The following is a 20,272-nucleotide window of genomic DNA, read 5'->3' on the forward strand; positions in this document are numbered from 1 at the left end:
TCAGCTTGAACACACTCAGCTGTGACCCCAGTCATAGTCGGGGGTTCTGTGGCCCAGGGGGCTCGTCATCACGACCTGGTGCAGGAAGTCATAAGCAGTGTGGTCCGTCAGTCCATCCACACAGCAGTCACAGCAATAGAAACTCAGCTGACATGAACAATGTCAGAGCCAAAAACAGCACCAGTACCTCTAGCAGGACTTCTGCACAGTCTGCTAGCAAAGCAGGCACCCTGGTCCTTGACTCGAACACAGTGGCCCAGGGTCACGCAGCAGGCAGAAAGTCCAAAGGAGCAAAACAGAGCCAGCACAGCAGCCAGCACCATGTCCATGGCACGCTGGAGCAGCACTCTCCCCCTCCACCACCACCAGTGCCTCAGCACCAGGAGCCACAGTCTGGAAGGCTGTCACCCACCCCACTCATGCATCCTTCCCACTCAGAACATGCCAGCAGCACAAGGCACAGCTCAGAGGACTCAGACATCACCAGTCTCATAGAAGCCATGGACAAAGACTTCGACCACCATGACTCCCCAGCCCTAGACGTGTTTACAGAGCAGCCACCATCACCACTGTCAAAAAGCAAAGGTAAGCACTGTTCTCACTGTGGGAACAGCACACCACGTGAGGGGAAAGCCAGTGCATGTCTCAGGAGCTATTGTGGTCAGAGTTGAGACTCACAACTAATTCAGTAGGTGCTCAGATATTTCTCCACCATTGGACATCAGCTCTTCCTTGTCAAAATGCAAATAGAGGTAGCCATTTGTCATAAAAGATACTTGTGTTTCTTAGATTACTGGCCAAATTGAGAAATTTATTAGACATCTACTGTTTTCCTTTTAGCTGCCTGTGTTATTATGATAGATTGAGTTTGTTTTCAATTATTAAAATAATTTTTAAAACAATGCTAAAATGGAGATCATTTTAACTCAAAAATAGTATTTCTGTACAGCTTGCTCTTTAGAGCAGGGTTTGGCAAACTACAGCTGGTGAGCCAAATCACTACCCATTTTGTAAAATAAGTTTGTTTTTTGTTTTGTTTTAATATTTTTATTCATTTTTTTTTTTTTTTACAGAGAGGAAGGGAGAGGGATAGAGAGTTAGACACATCGATGAGAGAGAAACATCGATCAGCTGCCTCCTGCACACACCCCCACCGGGGATGTGCCTGCAACCAAGGTACATGCCCTTGATCGGAATCGAACCTGTGACCCTTCAGTCCACAGGCCGACGCTCTATCCACTGAGCCAGACAAGTCAGGGCTGTAAAATAAGTTTTATTGGCACATAGCCATACCCATTCGTTTATATATTGTCTTTGGCTGCTTTTGTGCTGCAACAACAGAGTAGCTGCAACAGAAGCCATAGGCTCCACAAACCTGAAACTATTTACTGTATAGCCCTTTCAGAAAAAGTTTGCTGACCCCTGCTTTGGAGTTCTGCGTACTCTGTTAGTTATCTTTTGCATGGTAACAGAGGATTCTCTCATAGTTCCTATGGGTCAGGCATCGGGGTGCAGCTCAACTGGGTTCTCCAGCTCTCACAGAGCCGCAGTCAAGGTGTTGGCCAGGACTGAAGTCATCATAAGATTCAGCTGAAGGTGGATCTGCTTCCGAGCTCACTCAGGTGGTTGATGGCAGGATTCATTTCTTCACAGCCTGTTGGACTAAGGGTTGCAGTTCCTTAATGGATGTGGCGAGCAGCCTGCCATGGGTCCTCTCCTTAGAGCAGCTCAAAACAGTTGGCTTCCCCAGAGTGAGCAAGCAAGAAGGAAAGAGAGAAAATAAGCTGGCAGGACAGAAGTCTGTATCTTGTGACCTACTCTTGGAAGTGACATCCCATCGCTTCTGCAGTACTCTGGTCATTAGCAGCGTGATCCAGCCCACAGTTCAGGAGAGAGAATTCCATAAGAACACATATACCAGGAAGTGGGGTCCCTGGGAGCCATCTTAGAAGTCTGCATGTCACACATACATGCACAGGTAGACTAATAGGTAACTTCCAAAATCAAATGTACAAAGCAATAAATGGCCTAGCTGTACTTACATTAATCCTTTATATCCTGAACTCTTTTGCATCTTCCTTTCCTATGGCAGCCATTCCAATGCACATTACTCCTAGCCTATTTAAGTACCGCCCTCACTTATGTACCAAGGAGGTTTGCTTTTGGTTTACATAGGGAATAAGGAACTCATAGCCCTAAGAAACCTGACATCCCCACAGTCCAGGAGTTTTCTTACAGAGAATTTCTTATCGCAGTCATGTGGAGTCCTCTTAGAAGTACATGCATTTAGGACATCAGAATTACAACTAAACTATAGAACAACCATCACTCAGAACTGCCTGAAATATAGCTGAAATGGAAGTCCTACAACCAACAATACAGAAAAGAAGCCACATAAAGACTGCTAGCAGGGGCAGAGACAGTGAATAAGTTAGTCCCACACCCACATGTGGTAGATAAAAATCGGGAGGGATATTTCGGCAGTGGAGGTCCCCTGAGGAGTGAGGGGTCCCAGCCCAGGGTTCCAGAGCCAGAAAGAGAAGTCCCTATAACTTCTGGCTTTAAAACCCAGCAGGGATTGTGAGACAGAGGGCTGCTGGAGTCCCAAACAGTTCCTCTTAAAGGGCCCATGCACGGACTTACTCAGACTCACTCTGTCTAAGCTCCAGCACTGGAGCAGCAGGTCAAAAAGCACCAAAGCTACAGAGGGAGGAACTGAATTGTCCTGCATCAGAGTGAGAGCTGGAGGGGCAGCTTTCTCCCAGAGAGAGGTACTGGCATAAGCCGTTGTTCTTTCTCTGGTCCCTCCCCACCACAGAGACAGCAGGCAGGTGCCATATCTGAGTCTTCATTAACCTAGCTAACATTGTTCAACCCGCCCTGTTGATTCCCTGAGACCCCACTCCACCAACTTGCAGGCCCATCCAAGCTGTTTCCAGTAGCTTTTCCATACAAATGACCTGTCTTGACTCATGCTTCAGACTTTCCTAAAATCTCTCAAACAAGCAGCATCTGAGGTTGTTGTGCCCCATAACTCTCACTCAGTGGCCCCAGGCCTGGCATTAGCAGTAACCTTGGTAACCAGGTAGCCTCTCCTGGGTACTTCTAGTAGCAGTACCATCTGCATAATGCTTTATAGATCATTTCTGGAGACCCTGGACAGAACACAGGCAGCAGTTGACCTTGGACTGCACCTCCCAGGAGGCCCAGAGCCAATACACACAGTGGACAGCTTCAGATCATGTCTATGGCCCACCCAACCACCTCCACAAGTAACACCCTCATGAGGCAAACTCAGAGGGCACCAGAGCCCTGCTGAAGTAAGTCCTGTGCCATGGGTGGGCCCTGCACAGCTAATCCTCCACCATGGTTCCAGCCAGTCCTTGAAGTTGATCAGCATGAGGGTAAATTCCTCCTTTTGAGGTGCCAACAGCAATCAAGGCTCAACTACAACAGGAGGGCGTATGGAGGGTGATATACCCAGAGAACCCAGCCCTGGAGAATGGGGAGGCTGTGCCACTGGACCCTATAGGACAGCAGTCACCAACCGGTGGTCTGTGGACCACTGGTGGTCCATGATGTCTGAAAGGTTGGTGACCACTGGTTTAAGGAAACCTTTGGAGCAGCGGTTGCCAACTGGTGGTCCACGAGGTCTGGAAGGTTGGCGACCGCTGCTATAGGATACTTACTATATTAGGCCACTATATGAAGCCTGGGAGATATAGTAGTTCTACCTAATATATAGAAACAAACTCAGGAAAGTAGCCAAAATGAGGAGACAAAGAAACAAGTCCTAAGTGAAAGGACAAAAAAAAAAAAAAAAAAAAATTAAATGACGTTAATAGAGTTCAAAAACCATGGTTATAAGGATGCTGAAGGAACTTAGGGAAAATGTCAATAACATTAAAAACATGAAAACCATAAGAAAGAACCAGTCAAAAATGAAAGATACACTAACTGAAATGAAAAATAAGTTACAGGGAATCAACAGTAGAGAAGATGAAGCCTAAAATCAAATCAGCGATTTGTAATATAAGGAAGCAAAAAATACCCAATCAAAACAGCTAAAAGAAATAATCCCCCCCCCAAAAATGAGGATAGTGTAAAGAGCCCCTGGGACCACTTCAAACGTGCCAACATTCACATAATAGGGGTGCTGGAAGGAGAAGAGAGAAAGCAAGTAATTGAAACCTATTTGAAAAAATAATGACAGAAAACTTCCATAACCTGGTGAAGAAAATAGATACCAGAAAGTGCACAAAGTCCAAAGCAAGATGGGCCCAAAGAAGCCCACACCAAGACACATCATAATTAAAATGCTAAAGGTTAAAGACAAAGAGACAATCTTAAAAGCACAAGAGAAAAAGCAGTTTGTTACCTACAAGGAAGCTCCCATAAGACTGTCAGCTGATTTCTCAACAGAAACTTTGCAGGCCAGAAAAGATTGGCAAAAAATATTCAAAATGATGAAAAGCAAGGGCCTAATACCAATGTTGCTCTACCCAGCAAAGCTGTCATTTAGAATTGAAAGACATATAAAGATTTCACCAGACAAGAAAAAGCTAAAGGAGTTCATCGCCACCAAACCAGTATTACATGAAATATTAAAGAGTCTTCTTTAAAGAAAAGAAAAAAGATAAAAAGTATGAATAAAATGGCAATAAATACGTATCTATCAATAATTGAATCTTTAAAAAAAAACAAAATAAGTGAACAAGCAGAACATAAACCAAAAAAATCTTTAATCCATTTTGGTTTAATTTTAGTGAGTGGTATAAGATATGGGTCCAATTTCATTCTTTTGCAAGTGGATATCCAGTTTTCCCAACACCATTTATTAAAGAGATTGTCCTTTCTTGATGGAGTTTTTTTAAAAAGTGCTTGCATTTGGAGTTATAAAACAATAACATGTCTTCAGTATATTAGTTTCTTCCACAGAAATCTTTTTCTTGTTATCTCAGTAATAGAACTTATGTATTTTAGGGTAGTTGTTATAGTAATATTAATAGTTAAAGTTTTTAAACTAGATCAAGTTACCTAATGTGTTTTTCCCCTATTGAGGGAATGAATAAAATAAAAGGATGTTATCTTTCTTATCACAAGCAAAGAGTTGAGTAGTAAAATTGAATCCCTTGCTGCCTTTGTCTGAGATAGTCTCTAACCCGAAGGATAGGACCGTTCTCACTTTCAGGTTTATTCATCTAGAATGAGTAGGGAACGTCTGACCTGCAGGTCGAATAAGGTCTGGCCCTGCCAAGGCATTAGGGGTGAGTTAATTAGATATTTGACCAAATATAGCAGGCTAATGTTTAAGTTGATAATTTTGTATGGTCCATGAATGATGTTATAAATATCTAAATGGCTATTGGCAGAAAAAAGGTTTCCCACCCCTGATCTAGAACATAATTTTAAAATTAAAGACTGTTTTTTAATTTTCACAGTGGTCATAGAGCTGATCTACTAAAAGATACTTGGTGATTCCACAAGGACACAATGATCACAAGCTACACATCAGGGAATGGCAGGAGAGAATAGGAGATCAAGGGCTGGGGCTTCAGAAGGCACCCCAGGTTAGCTTTTCCAACTAGCCATATGAATGGATGAGAATGGCCAACCTGTTTGGGCGGGGGTGCACCAGGCTTCTTCTTACCTCCTGGAATCAGGACATGAAGACAAGATCCAGAGAGCTTGTCACATAAGCACTGGCCAACCACATGTCAGAAATTGTCCTAGCTGATTAGAATAGGCATGTCTTTAGCAGGCTTAATCTTTTCATTTGCTGTGGTAAATGGACTTAAAACCAAATAATTGTTGGTGATCAGAATTTCACCTGTCAAATGAGTATCCTCTCTTCCTTTCCCCCCGTCCCCCTCCAATTTAGGCAAGCAAATTACTGGTACATATTTCTAAAAGCACCAATAGCCTAGGATTCATAGATTATATAAAGAAAATAATAGTGGTAGCTGTGTTAAAAAGAAGAGTGTATGTTCATAGATTATGGAAAGCAGCACATTTTCTGAAGCAGGACAAAGCCATAAAAACAATATAATGCACACATCCTTTGAACCTATGAGCTCATATCTGGAAATTTTATATCAGGAATAATCTTACATACATTATACTTTATAATAGTGGAAAGTGGAAACTGCTTATATGTTAAGAACAGGGGGTTTGTAATTACAATAAATTAACTTAGGGCAGCATCATACAAAATAATTATACCTAGAGTCTGTCTGTGATACAGGAATTTGACAGATCATTGTCCGCTTCCATAGCTAGTTTCCTCTTTCCTTGCTGATGAAGTGGGGTCTGGCAGTGGTGAACATTTGTAAATCTCCCATTTTTCTCAGACAGGATGCTAGAATGAGAAATCCAGTCCTTGGCACATTGAGAAGAAAGCTGGAATAGAACTTGGGAGGATGGCTTTTAGGCCAGATGGGCCTCTTCTTTGCATGAGAAAAAGTGTGGTTAGCTTTTTAGAGTAAACAGCACTTCATGGTTCTAAAGAATGAGCACACTTGACAAGCATTAGTCTGCCTGAGGATGTGCCACAACTTGGTCACGGTGCGCTTTTGGGGACTCTGCTTTTTTAAATGTAAATGAGACATATACCTTTTTATTTTGTTATTTTATTAATTAAAGCAAGCCCCCAGGGTGGTTACTGGTATAAAGGGAAAAGAAAAGTGTCAAGGTCAGATCTCTAGGGGACAGCAGCACCGATGGAGCGTCGGAAGAATCACTGTGCCAGGGGCGGGCACGAGGCTGGACAGAGGGCGGGAGGAGCGTTCCGTGGCATCCAGGAGAAGAGGCCTGTGGACTGAGGAGTGCTAGAGGCGTTGGCATTGACAGTTAAGGGGTCATTGCTCACCTTTTCAAAATAGCATTATTAAGGTGCTGGGGCAGAAGGCCAAGTGCAGCAGGTTAAAAAAGATGAATTTGTAGGTAAAAAGTATAAACTACTCTTTCATGAAATAATTTTGTGCCCAAGTTTTCAACTTAACTAGTGATTTATTAAGTATTTTCTTCTTTTGTGTGCCCTGGCTTCAAGATTTGAGTGCAGTAAGAAAAAAAATATATATCACTTTCAGCCCTTTCCTATTTATTAGGAGGTTTCAGGTTATTGTAAATACAGATTATTTCTACACAGAGCCTCTCACCCAGTGAACCTAGTCATGATAAAATGGTCTAACGGCAAGTGGGACATTAGTATCAGGGCTTGAGCTTTGTCACATGGGGAAGACTTAAGGACTCAGTATCAACTACTGAACCTACAAAATCCAGAGTCCTGGGGCTAGTGGGGCCAGGGCAGGACTGTGCCTTCCCTCTGCCCAGGCTGAGGGGCGCTCCAGCTGTTCCGAGTGGGCCAAGGCTGGTACAGTTAAACCAGCTGGCCAATCCTTTCAAGACTTAATGTCCCAGTTAATGGTTTCAGTCGCACCTCCAGAATCAGTGGCAAAGTAGAGGACCAAGTGGCGTTTCTAAAAGTCAGAGCCTTACTGCTTTCCTAGGCCAGGCCCAGCCCTTTTTCTGTAAAGGGCCCGATGGTACTTATTTGAGGTTTGATGTGCCACAGACTGTGTCTGTCACATATGCTTCTTTGTTTTGTTTTGTTCTGTTTTTTAAACCCTTAAGAACATAAAAATTATTCTCTGCTCACAAGGCCTAGAGATCAGGCTACCGGTCAGATTTGGCTGGTGGCTCATAGTTTGCAACCTGTTCTACAGGCCAAAGTCTGAGTCTCAGGCGCCTGTTAACAGTGGCCATAAAATAGCCTTTAAAGATGCTGTATTAAGTCACCATTGTCAAAAGGGTATATTTAGCAGTGATGAGTACAGAATGGGTTAGCCTGTGGCTCGGGCTCCTATGGCTTTCCCCAGCCTGCCCATCCACCCAGGTGGTCCTGCCTGCAGCACAGTCCAAGCTGCGGGAACCGGGATTTCTCTCCACGGTCGATTCAGGCAGGAACGAAGCTCCCGGAGGACAGGAATGTGCTGCTGGTACTCACCGCTGCGTCCCAGGATGTGGCACAGTGTCTGGGAGACAGTGGGCACTCAGTTATGTGTGATGGGGTGATTTCTTATTTGCCTTGGGAACACCGCATCTTTTCAAATATGGGCTTTCTGTAGGTGTGTTGTATGCTCTCCATGTGTAACATCATGAGCTATCTGTGTGCCAGGCACTGTTCTAAGGGCCTCACATGATTCTTCAGTACAACCCCAGGAGGGCCTGCCTCCCCAGCTTACAGATGAGAGGTCAACATCGCGCAGCTGGGTACGTAAGAGCCAGGATTTGGACCCAACCAGCATGCCTCTGCCCTGGGGCTCTTGGCACCCCTCACCTAACACATGAGCTGCTCATCCTGTCACCATAGACTTTCATCTCCAGATGGATTTAAAATGATCTCTGGCCGAAACCGGTTTGGCTCAGTGGCTAGAGCGTTGGCCTGCGGACTGAAAGGTCCCAGGTTTGATTCCGGTCAAGGGCATGTACCTTGGTTACAGGCTCATCCCCAGTAGGGGGTGTGCAGGAGGCAGCTGATGGATGTTTCTCTCTCATCAATGTTTCTAACTCTCTATCCCTCTCCCTTACTCTCTGTAAAAAATCAATAAAATATATTTTAAAAAAATAAAATAAAAAAATAAAATGATCTCTGGTGTTTACTTCTGTGACTTTTCAAAGCTGTATCGCCCTCTGTGGTCTAAAAAAGTATTCTAAGACAGACAGACAGAATTGTCAGAACTACCGAGTTTACCAAAACTCATTGAACTATACACTTAAAATGGGTACATCCTATTGTACAAAAATTAGGCCCTAAAGTTGATTTTTAAAATATTCTAATCTACAAGCCAAACATGATTTGGAAGCTTTAATTACAAATCCTATATAATAAAAGGCTAATACGCACATTGTCCCCTCAACCGGGAGTTCAACCAGGGGGCAGGGCTGGCTGGCAGGGCCGGCTGGCCGGCCAACCTCCCACAGCCCCTCCCCCTGCCAGCCCAGCCCTATTGGCCCCGACCGGGCAGGCTGGACTCCACTCATGCACAAATTCGTGCACCAGGCCTCTAGTAAATAATAATTCTCTAAGGAATGAAGTAGAGAAAGAAGCTTTATTAATAAGAAACAGTCCAGCCTCTTTAAAAAAGTTTTAATGGCTTAATATTCTAAGCTGTTTAAAAATAAAGAGTTTGGCCCTAGCAGGTTTGGCTCAGTGGATAGAGCATTGGCCTGTGGACTGAAGGGTCCTGGGTTCAATTCCAGTCAGGGGCACATGCCTGGGTTGTGGGCTCGATCCCCAGTGGGGTCGGGGGGGTGCAGGAGGCAACCAATCAATGATTCTCTCATCATTGATATTTCTATCTCTCTCTCCCTCTCCCTTCCTCTCTGAAATAATAAAAATATACTTTTTTAAAAAAATGAAGAGTTTGAAATTTTACTTTGATTTTTATCCCCAGGGAAAGGAAAACCTCTTCAGCGCAAGGTTAAAGCACCGAAGAAGCAAGAGGAGAAGAAGGGAAAGGGAAAGCCTCAGGATGACGAGCTGAAAGACTCGCTGGCTGACGACGACAGCTCCTCCACCACCACGGAGACCTCCAACCCCGACACAGAGCCTCTCCTGAAGGAGGTGAGCAGGGCCGCAGCGCGCTCAGCGTGGGTTCTCCGTGCAGGACCAGCGTGTTCCGTTAGTGTGCACACGTGCTCTAGGATTAGCGCACAGGTTCACAGGCATGTCTAAGCAGGAAGCAGTCCCAGCTCTGGGACAAATTTCCTTTCCCCCGGGGAAGGACATGGGAAGCATGTTAACAAAGTAAGATAGTAAGAAGTTGGAGACACTGCTTAAATGTTAGGGGCTATCTGGAATAACAACTACTCTGACTTGTGAAATTTGTTTCAGATTTTAAGTATCAGAAGAGAATGAGAAGGAATTGTACCATTTTAATTAGACTGACTTTTCCTGTAAGATCAGCCCTGGCACGGGCTTCAGCAAGCGCGCTGCCCACAAGGTGGCAGTCACCCAGGATGGGGCTGAGGGAGCTCCGCACAATCAGTCCGTTGAGAGAGCCGCCTGTCCCCGGTCCTCAGTCCCCAGCATCAGGAGCAGCCCTGCGAGTGCCCGGTCTTAGTGGGCGCCCGGAAACGGGCGGGGGGGGGGGGGGGCGGGGGGGAAGGGAGGTACCTATTGTGACGTGTCTGAGGGTCTGAGGTACAAGCTGTACACAGAAAAGGTAAAGCGGAATTCTGTTTTGGCATTCTTATTTTTAGATAGCTATATGTCAAAAGTAAAACATGCTAATATAGACATTATTGTAGATCAGAAGTTTTTTGTGGGTGTTTTTGTTTGTTTGTTTTCAGTTTTCATCTAAGGGCTAGGGAACCATTTCTTTTTTTTTTTTTTAATATATTTTATTGATTTTTTACACAGAGGAATGGAGAGAGATAGAGAGTTAGAAACATCGATGAGAGAGAAACATCCATCAGCTGCCTCCTGCACACCCCCTACTGGGGATGTGCCCGCAACCAAGGTACATGCCCTTGACCAGAATCGAACCCGGGACCTTTCAGTCCACAGGCCGACGCTCTATCCACTGAGCCAAACCGGTTACGGCGGGAACCATTTCTTAAAAGTATCCAGTAGTGTCATCTACATATATTAATTTTTAAATAACATTTATATGTAACTGTTTTTCTTAGCTGCCTTCCCCTTTGCACCCTCACATTGCACAGTGCTCTGTGCACCTCGGCAGAGTGGGTAGCGAGTGCTGGACTTTGTGCTTTACCTCCTAACGCATGACTGCCGGGCGTAGAGCAGAACCCAGCAGTTTCAGTGACAGCGATGAGCACTCGGAAGGCACGTCAGCACACACTTTCTTCACAACTGGTCCACCTTTCCAGCATTTCTCCTCAGTGACCCCTCCAGCTACCCCGACTCCCAGCATTCTCACTGCACTCACTGCCATAGTTCCTACCTCGCTGTTGTTCCCTGTCATTTGTGTCCGTACAGACACGGCCTCCATGCCTGTTCCCCTCTCCCGCTGCTCAGGTGTATCCCGCCCAACACTCTCTTAGGGTTCCTGTGCTCTTCCTTCTTTGTGAATGACCCATTTGCCGGCTGCATGTAATTTCTTCCCCACTAGATTACACACTCCTGTGTTGATTGCAGTTGTATCCTACTCATTTATTCAACATTCTGTACTGAGTGCCTAAGCGCCAGGTGTTATGCTGGGAGCTTGGGAAACAGCTGGACAAAGACCAAGTTCTTGTCCTCAGAGAGCTGAGTCTCCATGTTCTTGACGAGTCAGGTGCTCAGGAAGTGCTTCCTGAAGAACGCAGAGGGTGTTCCGCCCTTTCTCTGGTTATTTCCTCTTGACAGTTAAACGGTTGACTTGGTGTGACTTTTTAAAATCCAGGCTCCTGCCCTAACTGGTTTGGCTCAGTGGATAGAGCGTCGGCCTGTGGACTGAAGGGTCCCAGGTTCGATTCCGGTCAAGGGCATGTACCTTGGTTGTGGGCACATCCTGAGTAGGGGGTGTGCAGGAGGCAGCTGATCGATGTTTCTCTCTCATCGATGTTTCTAACTCTCTATTCCTCTCCCTTCCTCTCTGTAAAAAATCAATAAAATATATTTTAAAAATAAATAAATAAAAATAAAATCCAGGCTTCCTTAATAAGCACACACTGTGAGGCTGGACCCTGTGGGGTTGACTGTCCCTCCCCATGTCCTTGTACCTCCCCACCCACAGCTGTTCCCTTTTGCTGCATGTCCCTCTCCTGTCTGTCCCCTTGTTAGTCTCAGTGCATCTCAAACTCTCTTTGATGAAGAACCAGATTTTTAAAAATTGTGTATCTGTCATATACATTGTCCTGCTATACGTGTGTTATGCACCCAGTCCATGTGCCACTCCCCAGGCAAATTCAGCAGCACCTGAGCAGACACATGCCATGTCCAGGAGACAAGACCCCCGGTTGGTGCTTGGACACCACCAGTGTCAGGTCACTGCAAAAAAGTGTGAGTGGCTCCTAGACGTACCTGGTCCCAGACCCGAAACAGCAGTTGCTGGGCCAGTCAAGCAGCACAGCTGTAGGGTGCGGCGTAGGCATGGCCTTTTCAGTCCGGGCTCCACACGCGAGCGAGGGAAGCCGCTCTTCTGTGCTACAGTCGTGGTCGGCGAGCATTTCCATTGTATCTCCCTCCTGCTGGACCTCCCAGCCCTCAGGGGAAGGGCCTCGGCCCTCTTGCTAAGCCCTTGCCTGGCACCAAGCGGTGACCAGTAAATGCTGAGTAAGTGAATGAGTGAGCCCCCCCGTTTATGGTGAGTAGCAGTTAAATTAACTCATGACTCTATGGACAGTCACAGTGTCACTGTGAGCACTCAGTGAATAGGTGTGAACACTTGTGGTCTTGGCTCAGCATTGAGCACATTGCCAGAGTGTTTATATTATAGTCCCAGCTGAACTTTTCTTGTAAATAAAGGCAAGGTTTTGCTCCCTAAGTCTGAAAAGTAAGATGCTGTCAATTTTCTGCTGCCAGTACCACCACACACCTCTGTCAGGATGTGGGTATAAATTAAAATCACACTCTTTATAACTCAGGCTCACAACAATACGTTTATAAAAGGTCAAAGGCTGAAAAACTGACAGAACTACATGCTTAAAATAGATTTGAAGAGAGGAGTTTATGGTTTTTATACATATGACATATACATCTGCTGCATCTTCAGTTTTGTATCGCTAACTTCAAATAAGACTGTGTCAGTTATTTTTATTAGTCCTTCTCAGCAATTAAGTGTACGTTTTTTTACAGGATACAGAAAAGCAAAAGGGAAAACAAGCCATGCCCGAGAAACATGAAAATGAAATGTCTCAAGTGAAACAAAAAAGCAAAAAACTTTTGAATGTTAAAAAGGAAATCCCAACAGATGTGAAAACCAGGTGAGAAAAAGAAATGAGTGCAGAGAAATAAAGAGTAAGAGAAGTTACTGGTAAAACTAGGTAACGTGTTTGCTTGCTTGGTCTTTGGGGGTGCTTGCAACCAAAGCCCTGTGCTGTATCGCATTCCTCTCTTTTCTCTGATGCCTGATGGGCACCATTAGGAATGGCCCCATGCTTCTGGCGTCAGAAACATAGAGTCTGTTTTACATACTCACACCTGTAAACCTGCTTTTGCCCCACCCTATATACACATTTTTTAAAAAGAGATATTAAAAGGCATATACTATCACTTCCTTTTGGAATCTTTATCTGATTGGAAATAAATTTTTTATTAGGCAAAAAGTTGATTGTCTGATATTAATTAAGCCTGTAGTTTTAGCTCACATTTGCTTTATTAAAAATTAGTCTTTAAATATTACCAGTATTACAGGAATAGTGTATCATCCCTGGGCCAGAACACCCAAATCCTTAAATGCTGAAGCATTTGTTTTCCTCTAAGTCGGTCGTGATGAAGCCGGAGGGATGTCTTGGCCTCTGCCTGCAGCCCCTCCTGCCAGACCCCAGGAGTCGACGTCACAAAAATCAAGGAGGTGGAGCGTTGGGCGGCGTGGCAGAGCTCTGGCCCAGGCATTCTTCAGCTTCACGCCTGCAGAAGTGGCCTGTGGCCCTGACAGTCCGAGGTGCCAGGGAGGAATTGGCTTCTAGAGAACCAGGGAGGCCCAGGGAAACCCTGATTTAAGATATCAGCTGTTGATCCTTTTGTTTTCCAATTGTTTCTCAGCACTTTACACTTAGGGAGCAAATGTAATAACCTAACTTAGTACAGTGTTTACTAGAATAATTGTACTCTCATAATCTGCTCGAATAGCACACTCCCCTCAGGGCCTTTGGCGCCACATGGCACACACTAGCCTCCAGGTCTGTAGGCACAGGGGAGCCCTACCCTTGCCCTCGGCTTCCTGCCTCCCTGCATGGGGATTACCATGTATTACGTGAGTCAAAATAAAGTCTGGCGTCCGAAATAGCTTTCTGGTTTTTCCTTTTAGAAAGAATCGCTTAAGTTGGGTCTCACCCATTTATTCAGAAGCTTTAAAAAAGGTTTCTTAATGAAGATCATTTGGCTTAATTTGGAAAAGTATGATTCAGCAAAAAGAAATTAGTTGTCTGGCACCTTTTTTCTTAAAAACCAATTTTACAGTGGCACAGAGTCAAGCTTTGTATAAATGGACAGCCCTCATCCTCCACATTTATAAACCACTTACTTAAAAATAATTCACAAGGGTGTCTATGTCATGGGAGCTTTTGGTATTTTAAAAGATGGAGTTTTTAAATAACCCTGGCAAAAGTGGAAGGAGGACGGAAGAGTTATAAAGCTGTAGCATTAATAGTCTTACCCATAAAGGGTGGATTTATTCATGTCATTTTGTTATCCTTCCTAATTCTGTTTTGGGTTACCTAAGACTCACTGGATTTTTGCTTAGTCATTTCACTAATTCAAAATATAATACCTAATTCTGAGAGAAAATTTGTGAAATACAGAGAACAAAACAAGGTAAATAAAATGACCTTTGAGCTAGTACCTTATAACATTTTTGTAAATAGCCTTCATTAGAATGTATTTATTTGGTTAGGAGATGATACTTTATTCTGTCATCTGCTTACTTTGGAGAAGGAGTGTGCCGTTGAATCTGGAAGGTTGAACCATCCTGACCTTTGAGATCTGGTGCGGATTGGCTGCCTCTGGGAGGGAGACTGGGGTGACAGCAGAAGGAAGGCCATATGGTGCATAAGGATTCTGAAGGTGGCCAGAGAGTCCTGAATGGTGGCACACCTCGAGGGGTTGCACTAAGTAGAAAATGCCATAGACATATCTCTTGTAGCCTGTCTAGGTCAGATTTTCGATGAAAAGCAAGCTATGAGCTCAGCCTTGAACTGACAGCTCTGCGGCCATCGCCAGGAGCATGGTGGGGGTGTCTGATGATGCTTGGAAGAATTCTCATAAGGGGCCACTGGGCTCTGGGCTGTGGCCAGCCTAGTCCCATTGCTCACAGGCTGGTTTATATGCACTATCTACCCAATCCGTTTCTCCTAGAGATCGCTTCTTGCGCATTAGACTTGAAGGTTTTTTGTGTGTGTTTTTTTTCTGTCAGGCTGTGGAATCTTAAAATAGTTCATCATGCCTCCCATTTCACCTTGGCAGACAGGAAGTTCAGGGCTGATTAATTATCCTAGTTACAGGTGTTTATGATGTTAAGCTTACTGCTGAACCTTTTAGAAAGCATATATACTCTAAGTAAAGATTGTATTTAAATGTTTGTCTGGGTTTACTCCTGAATTTCAAGAATAAAGACAGTTCATCTCTTCCCACTCACCCTAGGCAAATACAGCAGTTCTTCTCTTTATAGAAAGCCCAGGAGTTCAGCCTGGTTCATTCCATATTTCTACTACAAATGTCTTCCAAGTTCTGAATAGCAGAACCTTGAATCTCCATATTCAGGAACCCCACTAGTACTATAGCTGCAGGGAGAGAGTCAGCAGCCCCCAAATGGCAAGTCCCTGCTAATGGCTTTATGCACATTACCTGCGGCAGGTGCTCTAAGAGGTGTCTGCAAGTGCTGAGCTGTCTCCTGCGCAGCCTCAGCCTCAGGATGGGGCAGCTACTGCTTCAGGAGCCAAATTCATAAAACATGCATTGGAAGTGTAGAGTAGCAGTGACTCCTCCGCTCCACAGCAAAGGGACAAACTTAATTGTTTCCTCTATGCTTGTCTTTCAGTTGCTTAGAGCTACCATACCCTCCCCCATTGGAAAGTAAACAACGGAGGACCCTCCCAACCAAGATCCCTCTTTCAACTGCACTGACCAGCAGCTCCAAGTCTCGGAATTCCCAGAAACCAAAAGGTATTTCCCTGATGGTTCAAACAGACACTTCTATTAACAGTTGTTAGTTGTGAATTACCAGTGATCCATGACTAGTTAGTAGTCATGTGAAAGGCTGTGGTTGTGTTCTCTCCTCATTAGAAGGGTCATTGAAGTAGACCTGAAAGAAAGGAGTTACCGTTCATTAACAACTTTCTTTTCTCCTTTCTTTGCAGGTACAAATAAATTAGTGGATAACAGACCATCTGCCCTAGCGAAATTCCTCCCAAATAGTCAAGAGCTAGGCAACACCAGTAGCTCAGAGGGTGAAAAAGACTCTCCCCCACCGGAGTGGGACTCTGTGCCAGTCCACAAGCCTGGCAGCTGTAAGTATGGGCACTTGGGAATCACTGTGGGCTTGACTACTCAGCAGGAACATGCTGCTTTTTTTTTTTTTATTCTCACCCAAGTATATGTTCTTACTGATTTTAGAGGGAGAGGAGGGGAAAGAGAAAGAGAGAAGCACCTATCAATAGCTTCCCATATGTAGGAAATGGGCCTCTGTGATCCATCTCCAGCATGGTTGGCTTTTGATGGAAACAGTTGCTGAATTTCCTCAGGGCAAACAGAATGTAGGGAGGAGGGAAGAAGATGTAAGAGCAAGGAACGGGGACGTGGGCCAGCATCATGGTGGAAACCCCCGAAGTGTCTGCCTCAGCTAGACGGGGAGGTGGAGGCAACTAGAAAAGACCTCAGCCCAATTTTTTAAATGGCCCAATGGGAGAAAATAAGACCTAGGAGATGGATAAGGAAACAGGTGACCCCATAGTACTCAGCCAATGAGGAACTGGAGGAGGGACTGAATAAACAGGCTGTGTTCCTTACCCCAGGTGTGCCTGTACAAACGGACACCCTCGAAAATATATTAAAAGTCTTGTTTTCGCCATACTTCTGTTTTCACCATATTTCTCATACATATACGCCCCAACTGGGGATCAAACCCACAACCTTTTGGTGCATGGGACGACACTTCAACCAACTGAGCCACCCGGCCAGGGCGGAACATTACTTTGAAAGGAGACCCAGTGTTTGGTTTCCTGGAGCCGGCTTCTACCAACCAGCAAAAGCCCGTTGTTAAATAGTCTGCCAGTTGTTATATTGTTGTAGTTTAATTGGTCATGGTGAGAGTATTCCCAGAGAAAATGCGTTCTCATGGTGTCACGAGAAAAGAATTTCAAGGGGCACATGCGTGGGAGAAGTTTAAGTGTAGTGGCAAGATTTATTGGGGTGAAAAGAAATAATATGCCCTTGGAAATGTAGAGTGTGGGCAGGCTCAACAGCAGCTGCCCCTAGGGCCTTCCTAATCCTCCATATGTTTTCTAGGTTTCAGAAACAAGCGGGCTATCTTTCAAACCATCCAACTCAATCTGTTTCCTAGTGTTTTTCCAGGGCTATACTGGGCTCTCCCCTGTCCAATCCCTTTTCTGAACCTTCTGGGGTTGCATGCCCTTATCCTATCCTTTTCCCAGGCTAGATTCCTCCCCATTTATAGTCATTATTTTGGCTTCTACTGCGCACGTCTCATAGTTTTGCTTCGCGTCATCTGGCTACTGCACATGCCTCAGCAGAGGAATCTCCCCCTTACTGGTTCTCCCTTCCCCCAGTGTGGCCGTTGTTCCTGGGGAGACTGGAAAGCTAGTCTTGCTGCCCGGTTGGGAATTAAGTCCCTCTGGGGAGTCTGTGAGGCTGCAGCTTCTCCTTTCTTTGTTAATAACTACCTACCTTCTGTAATGAGAGTATGTGTGTAACCAGAGAAATAGCAGATGATTCAAGTCAGGTCTTTGTTTCCCAGAAGCTGGTGCACCCGCACGTCACTGCCCAGTGTCCAAAATGAGAAGACCTATTTGGATTGGGCAGTCATTCCAAACAACTGAGTCTTTATGAGAATATTAATTCCACATTTCTTTTTTTCTTTTCTAGAATATATTTTTACAAATGTAAGACTTTTAATAATAATTATTATTATTATTGTTATTATTATTACTAAAGGCTCAGTGCACGAAAATCGTGCACGGGGGTGGGTGGTCCCTCAGCCCAGCCTGCACCTTCTCCAATCTGGGACCACTGGCTCCTAACCACTCGCCTGCCTGCCTGCCTGATCGCCCCTAACCACCTCTGCCTGCCAGCCTGATCGCCCCTAACTGCTCCCCTGCTGGCCTGATCACCCCAAACCACCTCTGCCTCAGCCCCCACACCTGGGACGAGGTTTCCCTCGGGACCCAGGCTTCCCTTCTCTGGCTGGCCACAGGGCACCCGGGACCCGGGCTTCCCTCCCTCTGGCTGGCCGCAGGCGCCCGGGACCACAGGCAGCTTCGCCCAGGCCCGGCTTTGTCAGGAAGGATGTCTGAAAGGTAGTCTGGAAGATGTCTGTTCTAATTAGCATATTGCCCTTCTATTAGTATAGATCATTATTACTACTAGAGGCCCAGTGCATGGATTTGTGCACCGATGGGGTCCCTCAGTCTGGCCTGCAGGGATCAGTGGACCTCCGTGCCACCGCAGCCTGGCCTTACCCGCCAGCGCGGCAGGCGGCCAGGGAGGAGCTGGAGCCCAGGCTGGGCACCGCACTGCTTCCGCTCATCCCGTCCCACTGCACCTGCCGCTACAGCTGCGTTCACCAGCCGTGAGCCTGGCGTCTGGTGCCCATCTGTCAACTGAGTGGCACTCCCACTGTGGGAGCACACTGACCACCAGGGGGCAGCTCCTACATTGAGCATCTGACCCCTGGTGATCAGTGTGTGTCATAGCTGTCATCTGGTGGCTTAGGCTTTTATATATATAGATTTTAGGGAGAGGGGGAGGGAGAGAGAAACATTGATGTGAAAGTAAAACATCAATCAGCTGCCTCTGCCACAACCCCCAACTGAGCCACATCAAACAGGGCAATTCCACATTTCTTTACCTGTCTTGTTTCTCATACAGTTATAGTGTAATCATTTTCTAAAAATTCAGTTTACTCTCTACTTTACTCACATCTTTTGCATAAACAACCTACTTTGAAAATTTCATTATTTTCCTCACTAGTTTTTTTACCTTGTTCTCAGATTTCCCCTGCATTCAGTCATGACAGCAGCATAGTCTACTAAAATAAGGTAGAGGTCCTTGCCTGAAATGCAGCCTAACTTCATCTCTCAAACGTCTCCCATCTCGAACAGTTCAGTTCTCAACCAAGTTGTTCACAGAAACTATGTCTTCATTGTCAAACCAAACTTCAGTTTTCCTAGACCTGACAACCATTTATAACAAAAAGCGTCTCTCGGGCAACAAAGAAAGGAGAGAGTGCTTTTGTAACACAATTTTAAAACAAAAAAACCATCAAGAGTGCTGATGTTGCTAAGGGGGGGGGAAGAAACAATGGTCACAGGCAATTGAAGAGTTAGGAAAAAAGAAAAGCAGTTAGCCAGTGACAGCATTTTGGAGGCAGTGATATCTGAACATGCGAAGATGCCGCATACTGACCTGAAAGACACCCTTGGAACAAGGCTAGTAAGGGGGTGGTTTGATAAATTTTAGAAAAGAAGTGCTTACTTATAGATTAAACAGTACATTAGACAAGTACTGTATATAAGAAAGGCTAAAACGGAATCATTGGTCTGGAATGGATTAATTCAATTTACATTATTTCTAATGAGAGGAAAGGATTATGTTTTTGAACAGATCACTTCTCGAACAGCCTTCTGGGATGAATTAAGTTCGAGAACCCACATTCCACTATAGAAGACAACAGAGACAAGCATAGGCAGGGAACTGATGGTAGGATTTAGGATGAAGAGAGGGCCAGTCTTAGGACTGACTTGTGTACACTCACCACAGAGTTAGAATAAACTCACTTTGGCTCGTTTGCGCTAATGATAAAATCAAGGTTAAGCAAAAGATTGTTCAAGTGGAGGGGGCATGTAAATGCAGAGTGGGTGATTGAAGCCTCCATAGTTTGGATAAGGGCTAAGAACTTGGAATTGAGGTGAGGGGTACAGGTGTGGGCAGTTCACAAGGGGATAGATCACTCCTAGTGATGTTGGAGGTCAGAAAATGTGTCGTGTAAGAGGTGGCGAGGGAAGGGTCAGAACGATTGTACAGATACTGAAGGACCTGCAGTGAAGAGGTGATATCAGAGAGGCACGCTGCTGTGGCGGCTCACAGGGAGAGCAGGAGGGTGGAGAGGTTTAAGCAGGGTTCATGCAGGAGGTGGCGTTGGAGATGGGCCCTGAGCGTGGGCGCCAGGTCAGCAAACAACACAGGACAAGAGGGAAAGGATTAGCCATGTGGTCAAGGGTGACAGTGGGTAAGGTGGACATAAGGACAGTGCTAAGGTGCCAGCACCATTGAGGCGGGTCAGGAAGAACTCTGCAACAGTCACAAAGTGGCTTCCAAGAGAAGCGTGCTTTGCTTGGTGGTGCCATAAGGGGTGCCAAGGCATGTGTAGCC

At 45.3% G+C, this 20,272-nt stretch overlaps 1 protein-coding gene across 7 annotated transcripts in view; it reads left to right on the top strand.

The window, feature by feature from the left end:
• The window catches only part of TMEM131 (transmembrane protein 131), a 203,408-nt gene that overhangs the window by 169,712 nt on the left and 13,424 nt on the right, over window positions 1-20,272 (top strand). For all 7 annotated transcript variants that reach the window (XM_036302291.1, XM_036302285.1, XM_036302288.1 and 4 more), the window contains 5 exons: window positions 5-585; window positions 9,456-9,625; window positions 12,803-12,930; window positions 15,705-15,829; window positions 16,024-16,173. In XM_036302291.1, coding sequence (XP_036158184.1) covers window positions 5-585; window positions 9,456-9,625; window positions 12,803-12,930; window positions 15,705-15,829; window positions 16,024-16,173 — 1,154 coding nt within the window. The remainder of the gene's footprint in view (window positions 1-4; window positions 586-9,455; window positions 9,626-12,802; window positions 12,931-15,704; window positions 15,830-16,023; window positions 16,174-20,272) is intronic.

Source organism: Myotis myotis, unplaced genomic scaffold (assembly GCF_014108235.1).
Source record: "Myotis myotis isolate mMyoMyo1 unplaced genomic scaffold, mMyoMyo1.p scaffold_m19_p_30, whole genome shotgun sequence".
NCBI classification, from domain to species: domain Eukaryota; kingdom Metazoa; phylum Chordata; class Mammalia; order Chiroptera; family Vespertilionidae; genus Myotis; species Myotis myotis.